This window comes from Pyxicephalus adspersus, chromosome 6 (genome assembly GCF_032062135.1).
Source record: "Pyxicephalus adspersus chromosome 6, UCB_Pads_2.0, whole genome shotgun sequence".
Classification (NCBI taxonomy): domain Eukaryota; kingdom Metazoa; phylum Chordata; class Amphibia; order Anura; family Pyxicephalidae; genus Pyxicephalus; species Pyxicephalus adspersus.
Genome location: NC_092863.1, coordinates 17,296,978 through 17,313,581, shown reverse-complemented (window position 1 = coordinate 17,313,581; position 16,604 = coordinate 17,296,978). Strand labels below are relative to the sequence as shown.

Sequence of the window (16,604 nt, the reverse complement as noted above, 5' to 3'; positions counted from 1 at the left end):
TCTGATAAAATGATTTAGTATCTTAGAGTATTTCACCTCCTTGTTATCAGAGCCCATCCATACAGCTATATTGGTTCTCAACAACCACTTTTACATCAGCGCTTTGTCAAGAAACTATACTAGTAACAAGATGAACATTTAGGTGGTAGACAATTGAGATTTTTTGGGATCTATGATATTTGAGATAACTATCACCAAAAATCTTTTAGAACAATAAACACATAGCGACAATGTACATGGTCCACACAAATATTTATTTTGTAAGTACATAGCAATATTCCACACAGTGTAAAAAAAGAATAAATAGAATAAAAGGCTATTAAACAAAACAAAGTCCAACATGGACAAAGTGCATTGAACCAGTTCCAAAAAAATTGTGTGTCAGTCAGTTGTTTGTTTAGTCCCCTGTATCTCTCTGTTTTCATAAACAGATAATAATTGATATAGCGTAAGGAAGAGGATATTTATATGAGTCCAGAACCCTATCCCAGAAAGCTTGCAATCAGGCCTTATACTGATCATTGTAGTGGGGGAATTGATGGAACGACTTATACAGAAACAATAAGGAAAAAGAGTGTCATCTATGCTAGCCACAGCCACAGTATGCTAACCACAGCTCATAGCAGTTGAAATTTTAGTTATAAAGATAACTATACAGAGAAAAACTACCACTTGTTCATAGGCCTAATGTATGTAGAGGTCATTTACCCAACATTTCTGTAACACTAGGTGCCAGGTGTGTGTTAAAAAATCTTTTATCGGTCATTGTAAGCAACAGCCCCCTTATTAAAGTCACTGGTCCCCTGAAATGCTTGAAAAACATTGACTTGTTGTTTTAGTTGTCACTTCACTGGCCTAGAAAGTAAACAGTACATAGCAAGAACAATTGCTACTGGGCGTTAGGAACATGGAAAAAACCCACTGCTTTAGATACTTAGCATAGATGCTAATAAAACATTTTTTTTCTTTTTGAACACCTGTCTAAACATAGCCTTAGGTGATCATAATATGGCAGATCCACATATAAGAATTTTAGGAGGGACAGGCTCATTCAGATGTTTCATGCACACTCTGTTCATACAAGTATGGAAGTTTATGTTCTGAAGAGAGAAAGAGACACCTTCAGCACAGAGGAACTATATGGGTTGAAGATTTTTTTAATGTTGCCTAATGGCAACATGATATGTTTGCTGGTGCAAGAAATATGAAGGTAATATCATTCATATTATTGATTTATACAGGTACACTTTTTTGTAACATGATATGACATAGAAAGGTAGCATAGGTAACATACAGAACAAAAAATGTTTCAGGGACAAGTACAGCTAGTATAAAGTTAAAAAAAAGCAATAATGGCAAACAATAGAACGCCCTGTAAATTTATGATCTAGATTTTTGTCAAATCAGACAATTATATTATCTCAGATTGTCTTTCTGCATTTAATTCCCCATATCTTTGCATGCTTTTTCAGATGATAAATTCTATCTAGATCATAGCCAACAAAAAATTAATTTCAGACTAACTGTGATTTCATATTGATTGGTTTTAAGTGAATACCACATACATTTCTATTCTTCAAAACTACCTTAATAAGATTCAGATATTTCAGTGTAATACTACCAGTTTGTAGCACCCCTGTATATTAAGCTGCCTTATGATCTTTTGAATATTTGTGATTATTTCTGCTAAGCATCAAAGCCTAAATATGAAAAACTAATTTTCAGGACGTGTCCTACATTTCATTACCTATAAAAGCCAAGATGCTGATGCTGACCTCTTAAGATGTTGCTAAATTTGTGTAATATATGAAAATTAAAATCCTTCTCCTAACCTGCTCATTCTAGTAACAGAAAAAGCACCAACTTTAGATCCTTCAGTGCCACCTGCAGGTACAATCTCATATTTTAGTCAAACTACTGATGTATATTGACTTTTGTTTTAAAGAAAAAAAATATCCTGTTATTCCTTTTAAGCAAATAATGCTCCACAAACAATGAATTGTGGCTGGATATTGGATCACGTACATTATTGTTCCCTGTTTTGTGTGGCAGTGGGCATATAATTCAAGGATCCTAAACCAGTTTGCCTTTTGAGGCCAAATTGACCAAGTGATGAACAAGTTTTTTATCAAAAATAATTATCCCGTTGTTCCTTAGTTGAAGGTCTCTGAAGGCATCCATATACACTTCAGACAGCTGCCTTTAGAGTCCAAGAAAAGTGACACAACAAGTCCTGAGGCTAGAGCACAAAAGAACATGGAGCCCGCAGCACTGCTGTCCCATATTATAAATAAGGATATGTATATAAAACAAAGCCTGTAGCTGTGAATGTAGCAATTAGACTTTTTCTTGTTGTTGAATCAAGTTTGTCAGGAAGCTAATCAGAGGTGAAGCAGGCTGAATGGCATCATATTCAGCAAAGACATGACATACGTTGTTTGATGGATCTGTTGGGTTCTTGGCCACAAAGCCGAATATTCTAAAATAAAACAGGAGCATAGGATTATTAATCAGGACTTTGTATTTTGTTATAAATTGTCAAGCATTTTATCTTTCTATTCTAAGATCTTTACCAAAAAATCATATCTCCCAACTTTTACAAGGATTGTTCATCCCTTTTATATACTTTCTACAATACCAGTTATTATGGGTCCAAGTAAAAAGTGGACAGGAGGTGACAGTACTAGGCGTGATTAAATACAGAATAATATTATCGTTCATACTAGGGAGTATTTTAACCCTTAAGTCACAATTTTGCACAGTCAGGCTTTAGTGTGGATCATTGAATTAATGGGCAAAAGGAAAGTTAAACAGAATGAACAATACATTAAATGGTGCAGAGAAAAGGTGGGGAGATCTTTCTTGTGAGTCTGAGAACTCCACTTAAAATATATTATACATGTATGTATTTTATTTTCATCCTCTCCCATAAGAACTGTCACTTCCTTATAAGTCAATAATCCACATATTAGTTTATTAACATTACAACCTAAACTTGAGTTTATCTTAATAAATCAACTCCTTAGACTTTGGCATATTCTAACCTCTAGCTCTATAGAAGTGTAGTGAGAATATTTTTGTAAAATAATAAATATATATATATATATATATATATATATATATATATATATGCCTGATCTTCGTTGCACTTGTGCAGATATATGTAATTATATTTAATCTCTTCTATCCCTTCCAATGGCAATGTTAGATGACAAATCTGTACCTAAATATATATATTTGTATAACATATATTCATTACCATGAGAAGAACATTTTGCTATATGCCTAGAGTAAGCATGGTAATTCTTTAAAGTATCTTACCTTGATGATTTACATTGTCTCTGCCACCTAAAAAAGAAAATTGCATGTTTAGGTGTCATACAGTACAGTAAACCATTTTCTTGCATTGTTATGTGGTATGATCTGATTTATCACATTTTACTCAAAACCAAAAAAATTAAAAGATGTCTGAAGCATATATATATATATATATATATATATATATATATATATATACATATACAATATATATATATTACTTTACAGAAGAGTGAATGAATAACTGTAATATACATCTCACTGTAACTTTAGTCTGTTGTGATGATTTGACTTCATGCTACACTGATCCAGAATGGAGATCTTATTACTCACACTTTTTAAACTACCTAAGGCTATCCACTTTGTGTAACAGGGTGGAGATCAGAACTCCACCTTAACCAAGTCCCAACAAGATAACTACATCATAACTATTGTGTGCTTACGCCATCACAGTCTTACTACTCCTCCTGCTGCTTCTCTATTAGCAAAGGGGAAAAAATATATATTTCATTCTTATTAAATATAGAGCTTGTATTAATATATACTATCTCTCTTTTTGTCTTACAATCTTTAGACTAATGTTTCTTTACCTTTGTTTAAATACCTTTCAGGCCTTTAAAGATAAGCAAAATAGATCATGGGTGTCACCTAAACTGACCCCAGAGGTACAAATTGTTCATTTTTTAAGAAGCCCCTAGCAAGCTCTGGAGGAACCCTATTTGAGAAACACTACTTTAGACAATGTTTCTCAATTAGCTAAATTTTAGCATTCAAAAATGTAATGTTGTGAACTGTTTTTCTGACCAAAAGGCTTTTCATTTCATTTAATTCAGACAATACAGCCATGGTGAAGCACTGAACAACTGACCAGGGATGACTGCTGTAGCTCTTTCTATAGAGGAAGACACAGCGGTGTGCCTCTGTATACAGTATTAAGAAGTGCTTCTCAACCAGGGTACCCCTAGGGTTCCTCCAGAGGTTGCCAGGGGTTCCTTGAGCAATGTGGACCTCTCAGGTCAGTTTAAGTGACACTGATGATTTTTTTGGCTTTTTCTAAGGGGGCGTTCCCCCAATGGCAAACAATGTAGGAGGCATTCTTTCCACTAAAGCTAATGTACTGAGAGCTGTGGACTCTACAGCTGGGGTTCCTTATGACCTGAATGTTATTTCAAGGGTTTAATCCTGGTAAAATAGTTGAGGAACACTGATATAAAGTGTAATACAAGAACTATTTCAGTAGTCATGGGCTGTTACATTGAAAAATGAATTGTTTTGTTTGTATTCATAAAAATAGTTTATTAGGTGTAGTTGAAATGTCCAGTGCCTTGATTTGCTGAATTGTTAGACCACACTTTGACCAAAGCATTGATTTCCACAGACCATCATTAAGTTTTATAGTCACATGCAAATAGCAGAATAGCAGGACCTGTTAAAGAGGGGAGCCCTCTATGTCATTATAACAGGGGAATTTACATATTCCATAACTCTAGATAAAAAAGCTACTCTACTTACTTCCTGAGGTCAGGGTCCACACTGCAAAAGCTGAGCGTTGACGCAGGGTAATGGCGTCTAAAAAACACTCTAGATAAGAGAAAAAAAAAAACAGGTCAATTTCAGGTAATTCAGAAAACTTTATAACAGCAACATCTCCAGTAGAAGATTCTTACTTGCGCTGTATGTCGGTTAGGGTCACTCCCTGTTCTGTGGCTTTAAAGTTTACGATGGTTGGCACCTGGAGGTTGGCCCTCTCAAAAATGACAGTCACCGCTTTCTGGATGGCACTGGATCCTGTTAAGCTTTCAGTGTTGATGGAGTTCAGATATAAGACATTGCACGCTGAGCGAAAATAAAAACCACATTTCTTATTGACAGGGTAAATTTTCTGGGACTAAAACTCATGTCTCCTTATGTAGACACATCATTTCCACTATAATGCTCGGAAATTTATTCCAGCATCTCCTGTTCTGGTCATGTGGTAACACAAGATTGACCTTCCCACTGGCTTAAATACAGAGATCATGTGCAAAAGCATTTGGCCCATAAAATAGGTATTTTGTCCACCACTTTTAAACTTGATACCCAGATTTATGGAAGCTCTCCAAGCCCAGAGAAGAAGGATGGAACAACCAGGGTGATCTAGCAAACCTGAAATGGATTTCTCAAAAATCATTTGATATCAGTTAGCAAATGTTTTCAGTCCTGAACTAGATCCATACCAGGTTTGCTAGATCACTGAGGTTCTCCAATGGTAGTCTATCTTCTCTATTCTTAGGAGAGCTGTAATTAAACAGGGCCATTGTGTAATAACTTAACAAAAAGGTTGATGTTATTATGTCCCTTGTTCAATTTTATTTGATTTACTAAAAGTTGTGCCATATCCATGACGTACTATGATTTTAGTATTGTGTTTGTCTTGTCTGCATTCTTTGCTTGTCTTACAACAGAAAGGATAGCCTAGAAGGTTATATGTAAAAACTATACATTTGGAATTTTTAGCTTACCAGCTGAGGACTTTAGCTCTGATGAAGCATCTTGCTGACAATCTGGGATGTCTCCATCACTCTGAGCTATAAATGATAAAGAAAAAAAATCTAAAAGAAAATAAAAAAGCTAAAAGATAAAATAAAACTAAATAAAAAAAAAAAAAAAAGCATTTGGAGCAAATAGGGTAATGAAAGGTAACATGCCGAACAAATATAAAAATAAAAAGCTGTTCATTATGTCCAGAATGTACCTGTACATCTGCTACAGGTTCATATATAACCAATAAATGTAAACCTGTACCGAGTTGCCTGGCCATCATGCTAATCTAATGGGGTCGGTACTTTATGGGCCACTGAGAAAATGAAATTACACATCGCAGAGGCTGACTCTTTAATCTGAATTTTCCAGTGCACCAATTCAAAGTATTGCAGCTAAACACAGCTCTAATCAAAGCTTTTCCAATACATTCTGTATCAGCCATTCTAAACCAAGGTTCCTTGGAAGTCTTTGGTTCCTCTGGAAATTGCACAGGATTCCTTTAACTTTGGCTATTGGACCGCCTATTTTATGATGACTGCATAGTTTCAACATTTGTAATGGAAACTGTATGACTCTACTAATGTGTTAGGTGGCTATAAAGCAAAGGCTTTTTTTCCATTAACCCCCACCAAAAACTGTTTTTACTAAGGGTTTTTTGGGTTCTGAGTTTGTAAAAAGCTTGAGAAAGGTTGCTCTGCATATATTTGTACAACAATGAAATACATACCCTTGTCATGAATACGCAGTTTGCAGGGTAAAGAAATTGGGGTGATTGTGTGCTGGTACACCAATGCAGAGAGGCTCCCTATAATATAATGATATATATAAGATATATAAGGATAGGAATAAAATATATAAGACTTGAACTGATACATGAGTTGCATACATCTACTTAGATATGACAAGAAAACTTACCAAAGTAAGGCTCTTCTGCAGCACCTTTTAGATGGACTCCTTTTGCAGACGATTCAATCAGAAAATGTCGGACAAGCTCTTTTGTTATGTTATCTGTGGGAAGAACAGAATATGCATTATGACAACACTAAGTAGTATTTGAAGACAGGTGGCACATAGGAATTGAGAGTAAAGCATTAGTATGAAAATGCAAGTTGGGTTTAGAGCTTGGTTACAGGAGGAGAATGGGGCGGTAAGGAACTGGTGCAGAGGGTACCATGCTATAGGTTGGTTAGAGATTTGGGGCATTGCTTTTACCCCCAGGAGTTCTGCACCAAAAACGACTAAACTTAAACAAAACTTTTGGCACTGAAAGCTGATTTACCGATTGCATTTTAGTTCATTTAAAAGGTTTTAGTTTAGGTGTTAGAGAACTTCGGATAAAATGCAGCTAAGTTAGTACCTTTTGTTAGCTCCTTGCTGTATATTTATTTATACATCTCATTCTGTCTCTCTTTTTCTTTGCCCATGTTGCTAGCTCTAGTATATCTTTTCTATGCACATTTTTATTAGCTACAAGCACAGGTTTAGTGTTCTGTAGATTTGTGACTTAGTAAAATTACCAGGAAGGACCTTACTTTATCATAAATGACAGATTTTCATTAGGATTTGAAAAAACGCTAGGTATTTAGCAAGATGTAATGACTTGAGTCATTGTGAGTCATACAGTGTTCTACACCGAAGGCTTGGCATTATTCATCTCAAATTACACTATTCCAGATATACAGTGACTAATGTTATCTTACATTACTGCCTACGACTACAAGTCAGCGCTCTTCTAGGCCACTTACCAGACAACACCCCATTTATTCTGGAATGTGCCAAGCCCTTAGCAAGTATGCCAAAGCATAGCACAAGAGACTCTTACTGAAGGTGCCCGCTGAAAATTCTGCTGTAAGGTTTGTTATTAAATGTTAGCAATAAAATCCCTTCCGTAATAATATAATGTGAAACATTTATTTAATTTAGTATAGCATCCAATATGCAGTTATGCGGTTTTTGGAAACTTATGAATTTGAAACTTTAAAATTAACCTTACCTGGGTACAAAACCTTTCACATATATTGCCAGCACTGAAGGACAGTGACTTGAGATGCACATATCTATGTCATTCTTCATACTGATCCCCTGTATCCTTGTACAGTGCTTCAGAAACTGATTTTTAATTTGACCCCACATACAGCCGGGGATGAGGATTCAAGGCCATACAACAGGGCCAGGGGTTGGTCTAAAGCAGGGGTCGGCAAAGTTTTATGGCCACTAGGTCATTTATGGGGTGGGTGGGAGCACACTAGGCCGGATCTGCCCTGATGGCTCTGCCCACCACCAGGGAGCGCTCCCTGAAGTGAAATCCCTCTCCTCTGTTTGTATTGCTGAGGAGAGGGATTTTCCCTAAAGGGAGCTTTCTCTATTTACCATGGCGGCAGAAGTATCAACGCCGGCCGCGGTAAATAGGGGAGCCACTGCAAGGTGGCGGAACCCGAGCTCCGGTGGCTCCCGCTCCGTCAGTTCCTACCGCCCCTGGCTATTCAGAGCCACAGGTTGCCGGACAGCATTAGGCTGGATCGGCCAGGGAGTGTTAGGCCGGAACAAACTACCAGCTAGGCCCTAACTGGCCCAAAGGCCAGAGTTTGCCAACCGGTGGTCTAAAGGATCACACAGGGATCTGTAGGCACCATAGGGTGTCCATACTTCAGCACCAATGTCAACTAGAAATATTTTAGGCCAGTTTAGGTCCCCTTAATTATTTATACCATTTCTCAAGCACAAACACGGCTCCCAGATCCTTACAGAGTTAATATAGTAGCACTAAATTTCCCGGAGAGAAGCTTATAATCTGATATCTATAGCAAATCATAGGCATGTTATTGGCAGTTTAAAGAAATTCATTCTACCAGTATGTGTCTGAGAAAAAGGGGTGAACCTGGAGGAAACCAACACAAACTCAGTGGACAGGATTTGATCCCAGAGCTACAATGCAAAGGTTTTTATCTCCCAGGAAGCTTTTTAGTATGTCATATAAATATATAGTTCCCTTTGTTTATTAATAGTTATGTTATCAGTGTAGGAAGAGTTACAGGGGAATCACCACAAAAACAGCAAAACTTCCTTTCTTTAGCAAACCAACCTGTGTTAGAAGGCATTCCTGGTACCCTCATAGCAAGCCCAAAGGATCCGCGGTAGGATGTACTATCTCGGATAATGAAAGTTCCTGGCTCTTTATCCTTCAAATGTTCGATAGCTGCGTTTAAAGCAAATAGATATTTTTAACTATACACTCTAAATCCATTAATATGCCATCTGTATCTTTAATTTCTATCTAAGAGAAATCTAAAAAAAAATATTAAAAATAGAAGTAATAAAAATATGAATTGATTCATGGCATTCTTATAAAGGTTCCCAAATTATATCTTTGCTTTACTGTTTTGTTTAGAAGTTCTTACCTTGGTCACGGGTGATGCTGGGCTTAAACCAAAGCTTGGATGTATCCATAACAAACTTCATGCCGGGCTGACTATCTTTTACAGTGCCTGAGAAAATAAAACCAGGTGCATTTTGAAAACTAAATGCCTTCAATTAGATTGACTGATAAGCTTATTATTCATTAAGTACATTAGGCATTGGGCACATAAAATAAAATAAAAAGAATTTACCATCAGAGCATGTTGGAATAGAGGACTCAGAGTAAGTTTTGTTAAAACTTGAAGAGCCTCTTCTTTTAGATCCATTCATGAAGTTTTTGGTGGATTTAGGAGAGAGGTCTCCATTCTCCAAACACCCATTGACCAGAAGGATGGGGATATCCATAGTGGAATTATTAACAGATGGAGGGCAGCTGTTGGCATGACCTTTCGTAGAAGCATGAGGAGAAATTTTAGAGTGGTAAAAACTGCCATGGTGGTCAAATTGATGAATAGGTGTTGTTGGCGACATTATTGCAGGACTGTTTAAGTTGCAAAATGATCCCAATGACCCAACTGGGCTTTCTGACATTCTTGAAGAGAATTGGTGGCCATCTGTTTCATCATAAGTTAGAGAATGAGTGCTGTTGTAAATAAAAAAGTAAATGAGATTGTTTTAGGCAACTTATCGTAAAAGAACAAAGCAAAAGAACATGTACAAGGCTGGCTACAAAGGCTGGCTGTCGTACTTGAATTAATACTCGTAACAATACTAGTACTACTCTTAGCAGGTATCTTAATTGTATTTTACTACAAGACCACTCACAGAGCCTTGAAAGATAATTGATACAATTTTACAGTCCAACATTACTGAGAAATGGTAAATGTTATATATTATCAAGTGTCTATTTTGTTGTACTTACCTTCCCAAAATATAGCTGGTGTCTGATCCTGGACTTGTGGACATAACTGACACCTCGCTGGCATGGAATGAAGGCCTTGTGTATAATGAGCTGTCTGACCCAAGTGATGAGGACAAAACAGAGTTAGGTTGATGTGATCTTGATTTTGGGACAACAATAGTTTCTGTGGCTTGACGGATAACTCCATTGGATGGACTCTGTTGCTGATCTTGTCGTCTGCTGGCATGTGATTGAGGTTCACAGAAGACGAGACTGCCATTTGGGGTGCAATTACTTTCTGTTCCCCTTGAAATGAGTATGCCCTCAAACTTTGGTGTAGGACTTGAAGATCGTTGTATGTTCTCATGAACAACTACTCTGGTAGGATTCATCTCTTTGCATTTTATCACTGAAAGAACAATAACAATTTGTTAATTTAGTTTCAGCATATTCTTTTTTTCTGTCTGTCTGGAGTTAGGTTTTAGATATAGAAGAGATGGGATTCAAAATATGATATTAAAATAGCCAATTTAACTTTTCATCACAGAATAGTTATTAATGCCCTTTCCCCAGTCCAGAATATCTGTATATTGAAAAATGTCAAGACTCATGAGTTTTAGTCATATGTATTTATGATCAGGTCGGTATAAGTTCTTAAAACCAAACTCTGAGCTGGAATTGGTAGCTTGAGCTATGCTTGCATGGCAGTCTTATGTTTTAGCTCTGTAGACTGACGTTGATGGTAAGTGATGAAGATGGTGATCCCTAAATTGATTACTCTTGTTTATTACACAATAATTTTTAAACATTTTGTGCTACTTCACTTAGTATTTCTAGCCTTCATCCAAATACTTCAAATCATTTTCCTTTCAACATTAAATTTTTCAGAAAATGTTCATTTTTTCCAAACGTCAATGATTAGTTCAGTGCCTTAAGCAAACATTGTCGTGATAATCTCCAATAAAAAGTGCAGTCAAATGTCTGAAAAAGTGAATTCTTTTCAGTATTCTGTGCATGTTAGACATGTGGATACCTGTACACAGTAGTGTCTAGGAAACAAAACATATTTAAAACAGGCTAGACTAGACATATATGCTTTCCTCAAAACAATAACTACAAAAAGGCCTGATTTAATAACGGATACACTTTCAGTGTAGCAGTGAAGCTGGGTGATTCAGCAAACCTGGAATGGATTTCCTAAAAGTCATTTTCTATTTGTTAGCAAATGTGTTCAATCCTGGATCAGATCCATTCCAGGTTTGCTGGATCACTTAGGTTCACTGGTGAAATTGTGTACTCTCCAGCCTTGTAGAGCTCTAATAAATTGTGCCCAGTGAAAAAATCCATTCGTCCAAGGCCTTACTACATCCACAGCAAAATGCCTAAATGCCCCACCACCACCTTTGCCGTTGAGCTGACATACCATGCTTATATGGCCACATATATAGTGTTTGGGCCAGAAAAGGAACTGACTTGGTCCAAGGAAAACTGGACATGATGGAAGAGGTATTAGGTAAAATGGAATGAAAAAGCTTATAACACTTTATAGATGTATATAACGTGTGCTTCAGATTTAAATACACTTTCTTTTTATTTCTTTATGTATTTTAAATGAAGTACTACAAACCATAAGAACAACATATTGGAAGAAGTGGAGGAAGGATTTATTAATCAGGGTCAACTATTATTTACTGGTAGCAAGAAAGGAACTTTGTAAAACTTCAAAGACAGACATGTCCTGAGTGGGGACACTCATACCCAACAGAGATTGGAAAAATAACCATTAGTGGTTCCCCTGGCATTGAAGGTGCAAAATGATGGTTGGAGTCTGAATTTGTCTGGCTGGTATGGATTATTTAATTCAATACTGCTTGTGTTCTAATGTGCCCTTTTACATTTTAATTAAAAACTGATGAATCATGTTTTTTTTCAGAAATAGATTTTCTATGATGAGTTTAATAGACAAACATATGAATTTACCATTGTAATAGTTTATGTACTGTATTATGTACTACCCACCCTTGTTTATCTGTTCCTTTTTACTGATCTGCTAGAGATAATGGTACTATTATAATCGCCAGTTATAATAATGATAGATAAACATAGAGTATGCCCTCCATTTATTAATAAATAAATATAGGAACTGTTAATCAAGCAGTTACTGCCATCATATGGTACCCTCTGCAACGCATGTATAGCTATGCCTATTAGTCTACATCCCACTGATATACCAAGCCAAACCTACACCTCCAGGCATATATAAGGAACATTATGGCTTTAGTATAAAGCTTACTGTAAGAAAAATATTTTATATTTAATAGCATACGCTGCCTCACTAGGCAGGGCTGACTTAATGAGGACAAGCATGCCTTCCAGGCATTACATTTCATGATGATCACAGACCTATAACAAGTCAGTACTGTACCTATACTGTCTTGACTTGCCAAGCCCTCGGGTGGTTGAAAATTTTTTGTTTGTTTTATTGGCAGAACTGATGTAAGGTGTAAAGAATACCTTTCTCCCTAAGTCTGTGATGGTATCTTGCAAAAAACAAGGAGGCTATTGATTAAAGTTCAACAAAAGCCATTTTTGATGTTTTGATGATTGATGAAAGGTAAAACCCGATCACAATTAATTGCTCAAAGTGCAAAGAAAGTTAAGGATTTGGTAAAACAATAATCCATGATGCATGTTAAAAATGAACAATTTTATTCATAAAGCACTATGTCCCTGATGGGGCTGTTCTTATCAAATAAGTTGCCCTTGGGGTTGTTTAGAACCAACAAGTAAGGAAATTGCAAGAAGGTATGGCCACAGCAACCAACAGCCAGTAGGAATACTGCCAACTATTTACATTAGACACTAAACTTTAGGTTGTTACCAACCACTCAGCAGCCAGTGCTCACCTGCAGAAACCAAACATCCATCACTAATGGTAATTATGAATCCATAGATACATGGACGGGTGAACCTAGCCACCCATAGACAGGAAGTGTGTTATGTGTAGCATTTCCAGGTTTAATATGAATAAAAAGAAGCCTTAAACATTAAATAATGCAGCCACCATATCTAAGCACTGGCAAGTGGCAATATATATATACATATATACATACATGATACATGATAGAATACGGTATTAGACACTTTATACTCAGCCTTGAACTTTCTTACCTGGTGGGCTTGTGGTCTTGGCTGTAACTGGTCTAGAGGGTGAAGGGTCCCGTTTTTTTGTTATTAAATCAGTATTAACAGGCAAAGGTTGGAAAGTGGGATCCAGCTGTAAGATAAGCTGATTCAGATTTTCTATGGATATATCCAGTGATGGAGACAGTGGCTCTTCCCCATTGGCTTCTGCTGCTGATCCATTTATAACCTTTTGTTGGTTTGTGCTGGTATTCTTCGATAATGTTTGATGACTATACGTGGGAATATGGGGCCCTTTCTCAGCAGCATTGTAAAAGGTACCAGAGTTTGGGTTCGTTGGTCCACCATAAAGAGCTGTGTCAGCCAACCTGTGACTACTGACCTGTGTTGTCATCTGCCCAACACATCGCTCTGACGTGTAATAGGAGCATTTGGTAGTCATCGTTACACCTCTTTGATGTGACACTTGTCTAAAACCATCTCCATCTTCTTTAGGTGCCATGCAAACTGTCTGCCCAACTCGCAACACATGGTTGGGTATTACTTGGGACATTATAGATTTCACTTTTAAATATAAACTGGGGATTCCTGAAAAACAAAAAAGCAGTTGATTATGTAAAAAGTAGCACAAGTTATAATAATAATTATATCAATTATTTTACCTAGAAATCCAAAACTGTTTGCTCCAATACTAGGGCTGGCAATAGACATGCTTCTTAAGTGCTTGCTAAAGTATTTTAAATGCTAGTTTAAAGCTACAGCCAAAAAGTTTTAATGATGGATGCCTAGAGGAGTCATGAAAGAGGAATGGCATTATTTCCACATACTTTTCAGTTTTTCTTTGCATTTTTGGGACCATACACAGAATTATGGGATCCCAGATTGTAAAAAATATATAACCTATTCATTACATAACATTTTGTTTTTTTATCTCAAAACTATGATAGTTTTTTTGTAAGAATTTAATCCTCCAGCTGTATATATCTGTAAGAAAAACAGCTGAAAAACAAAATTTAATCCTCCAGCTGTAAGAAAAACAATCAGGTTAACTAGTATGTTCACCTTTCACAAAAAATCCTTTCACTGGTAATTATATATACACTCTGAAAATACCAAATCCACAAAGTTTACCTTTCTTTTTGGATCTCAAGTACCTGTTATAAATATGTAGCCAGCTAGTAGGCTGAAAAGTAATCCCCAACATTATTAGTGCAGAAGCAGCAGTCTCTCTGCAGATGTCCAGCAGCAAATCTCACACTCCCTGCTAATTGGAGAGCTCATTGGGGGCAGTGCTGCCCAACTTTGTACTGATTTTACATTGCCCCCAAAGAACAACTATAGAAAAGTAAGTAAAAATGACCTTGCACTATTACAGGAAATCTGTTATTGAATTTGTTCCAAAGGGGTTGATTAAAGTATACATGAACCCAGAAAAAAGGTATATATTATGACTTTTATGGGTATGGATAGTCAAGACAACATTTAAAACATCTGGGTACTCTCTTCCTTTAACCTTTTTTGGCATCACAGGAGTTTGCCCATTGTCAGGTATGAAAGGAGCAGATGGAAGGAAGGAACTGCCATCACTCCTAGCATGGGTTTTTGTAAGTAATACAATAGGCCTCTAAGATTTGCAGGATGTGCCCTGCAAAACTAAGCAGTGGGAGATCCCACAATAGGCATGGTTAATTAAAGTTTTCCAAGACTACAGAAGTTAGAATATGATGAGGGAACCGGGGTGATCCAGCACGCCTGGAAGGGATCGGTCCAGAAATAAAAACATTTGCCAACTAACAGTAAATTAATTTTTAAAAATCCATTGCAGGTTCTCAGGATCATCCCGGTTCTCCCATGATATTCTACCTTCTCTAGTTTTGAAGAGCTCAATGTGTTCCACAGTTGCAAATACCACTCTATTTCACACCCAATGCAGGAATAAATATTACTGGTTATTATAACACTATTGATAATATACAGCAATTACTCCAATTTTCAGATTTTCTAAAAGTGAACCGTGGGGTTATCAAACCTTTACAAAACTGAATTGACAGCCTCAGTATTACTAATGTCCACATATAATTCACAGATTCCAAGTAAAACGTATACACGGACCTCAACAATTGCAACGGCATATTATGCAAACTTTTACAGTTTTACATCCGTTCACTTTTTCACATAGCAGAAATATGTAATAGAAGAAAATTGTGCAGCCCTGCCATTCTTTTGGCTAAACTACAAGTTAGACACACTTATACTATATTAATGTAAGTTTACTTACAAATATAGAAAATATAGAATCAAATAACAATATAAATATATATATAATATTTTTTTTCAAAACATTTTTATATGTATATTTATCTCTCTATATATTTTGTACATATTTCCCTTGGATAGATAGATAGATAGATAGATAGATAGATAGATAGATAGATAGATAGATTGCCGGTCACACTCGGGTAGATATAATTATAATATCATTATACTGTTTAGGAAAATTTTGCTGTATTATTCATTATATTTGCTTTCTTGAATACAAAAGTATATACCGGTATACATTTATATTCTAAAAATGCAGGTATATAGTAAACAATGTCAGGAATATAACCTACCTGCTGTGTTGTCCTAAGAGGTGTGTACAGTTCAGCAGCTGTCTTAATCTGAGTTGAGAAAACTTTGCCTTGTAGGTTGGTTATATATAGAGGAAGAGGTTACACCCTAAATATAACCCTTTCATTGCCTATATCGTATGACTGCAGCTGTGACACAGCTGGGCTGGACAGCACAGTGTTAATACGACTGCCTCCCACACTGTCTGAGTCTTTTCTGTGCCTGGAGGGAAGACAGACAATGTACAGTGCAGGTGTGAGGCAGCCACTGTGAGTGGTGACGTCAGGGTGAACTGTTTAGAGGAGATTCCCAACACATCCAACATGGAAACCAACACAACGAAAAATAAACAGTAACACCCAGTCACTGGAGTTGATCCTATTAATGAAAAACAGAGACATTTGTAACAATGTAAATAAACATGTTTAGGAGTGACGTATCTTGTAGCCCAATTATTTAGTAAAGTAGCAAGACCATCAGCACACAGGGCACCTAAGGTCGTTCGGCACTGAAGGCACAAAATGCCTCCCCACTTCCGCCATGAACTACTACAGCAGCAACAGTTTTCCTGATCTTTTTGTGTCCTCACCTGATCCGGCACTGAAGATGGACATGTCTTCTGCATACTCCTTGGCCCTTGACCTTGTCTGCTGGGGGCAAAGGGTGTCTGCTGATACAATGCTGATATATGTCAAGTCTAGAGATGAACAGAATTGGCTTAGCAGCAAAAATCTCCACCTATTATCCACAA

At 36.7% G+C, this 16,604-nt stretch overlaps 1 protein-coding gene across 1 annotated transcript; it reads right to left on the bottom strand.

Moving 5' to 3' along the window:
• Positions 1-233: 233 nt before the first annotated feature.
• TNS4 (tensin 4) lies at positions 234-15,933 on the bottom strand. Its single transcript, XM_072414806.1, has 13 exons — positions 15,856-15,933; positions 13,271-13,831; positions 10,121-10,508; positions 9,450-9,841; positions 9,240-9,326; positions 8,924-9,037; positions 6,757-6,849; positions 6,569-6,646; positions 5,820-5,885; positions 4,986-5,154; positions 4,831-4,899; positions 3,322-3,348; positions 234-2,479 (listed from the first exon to the last, which is right to left on the bottom strand). Exons 2-13 carry the CDS (start codon positions 13,794-13,796, stop codon positions 2,338-2,340), a joined length of 2,151 nt encoding a protein of 716 aa, XP_072270907.1. The 5' UTR covers positions 13,797-13,831; positions 15,856-15,933; the 3' UTR covers positions 234-2,337.
• Positions 15,934-16,604: the final 671 nt, after the last annotated feature.

Bases quoted from the DNA above. Each gene is read 5' to 3' on its own strand.
- TNS4 (XM_072414806.1), bottom strand. From the start codon at position 13,796: ATGTCCCAAGTAATACCCAACCATGTGTTGCGAGTTGGGCAGACAGTT. The intron at 10,509-13,270 runs GTAAGAAAGTTC...TTGTTCTTTCAG, and splicing joins CAAGACCACAAGCCCACCAG to TGATAAAATGCAAAGAGATG. The intron at 9,038-9,239 runs GTAAGAACTTCT...CTTTAAACGCAG, and splicing joins CAGCATCACCCGTGACCAAG to CTATCGAACATTTGAAGGAT.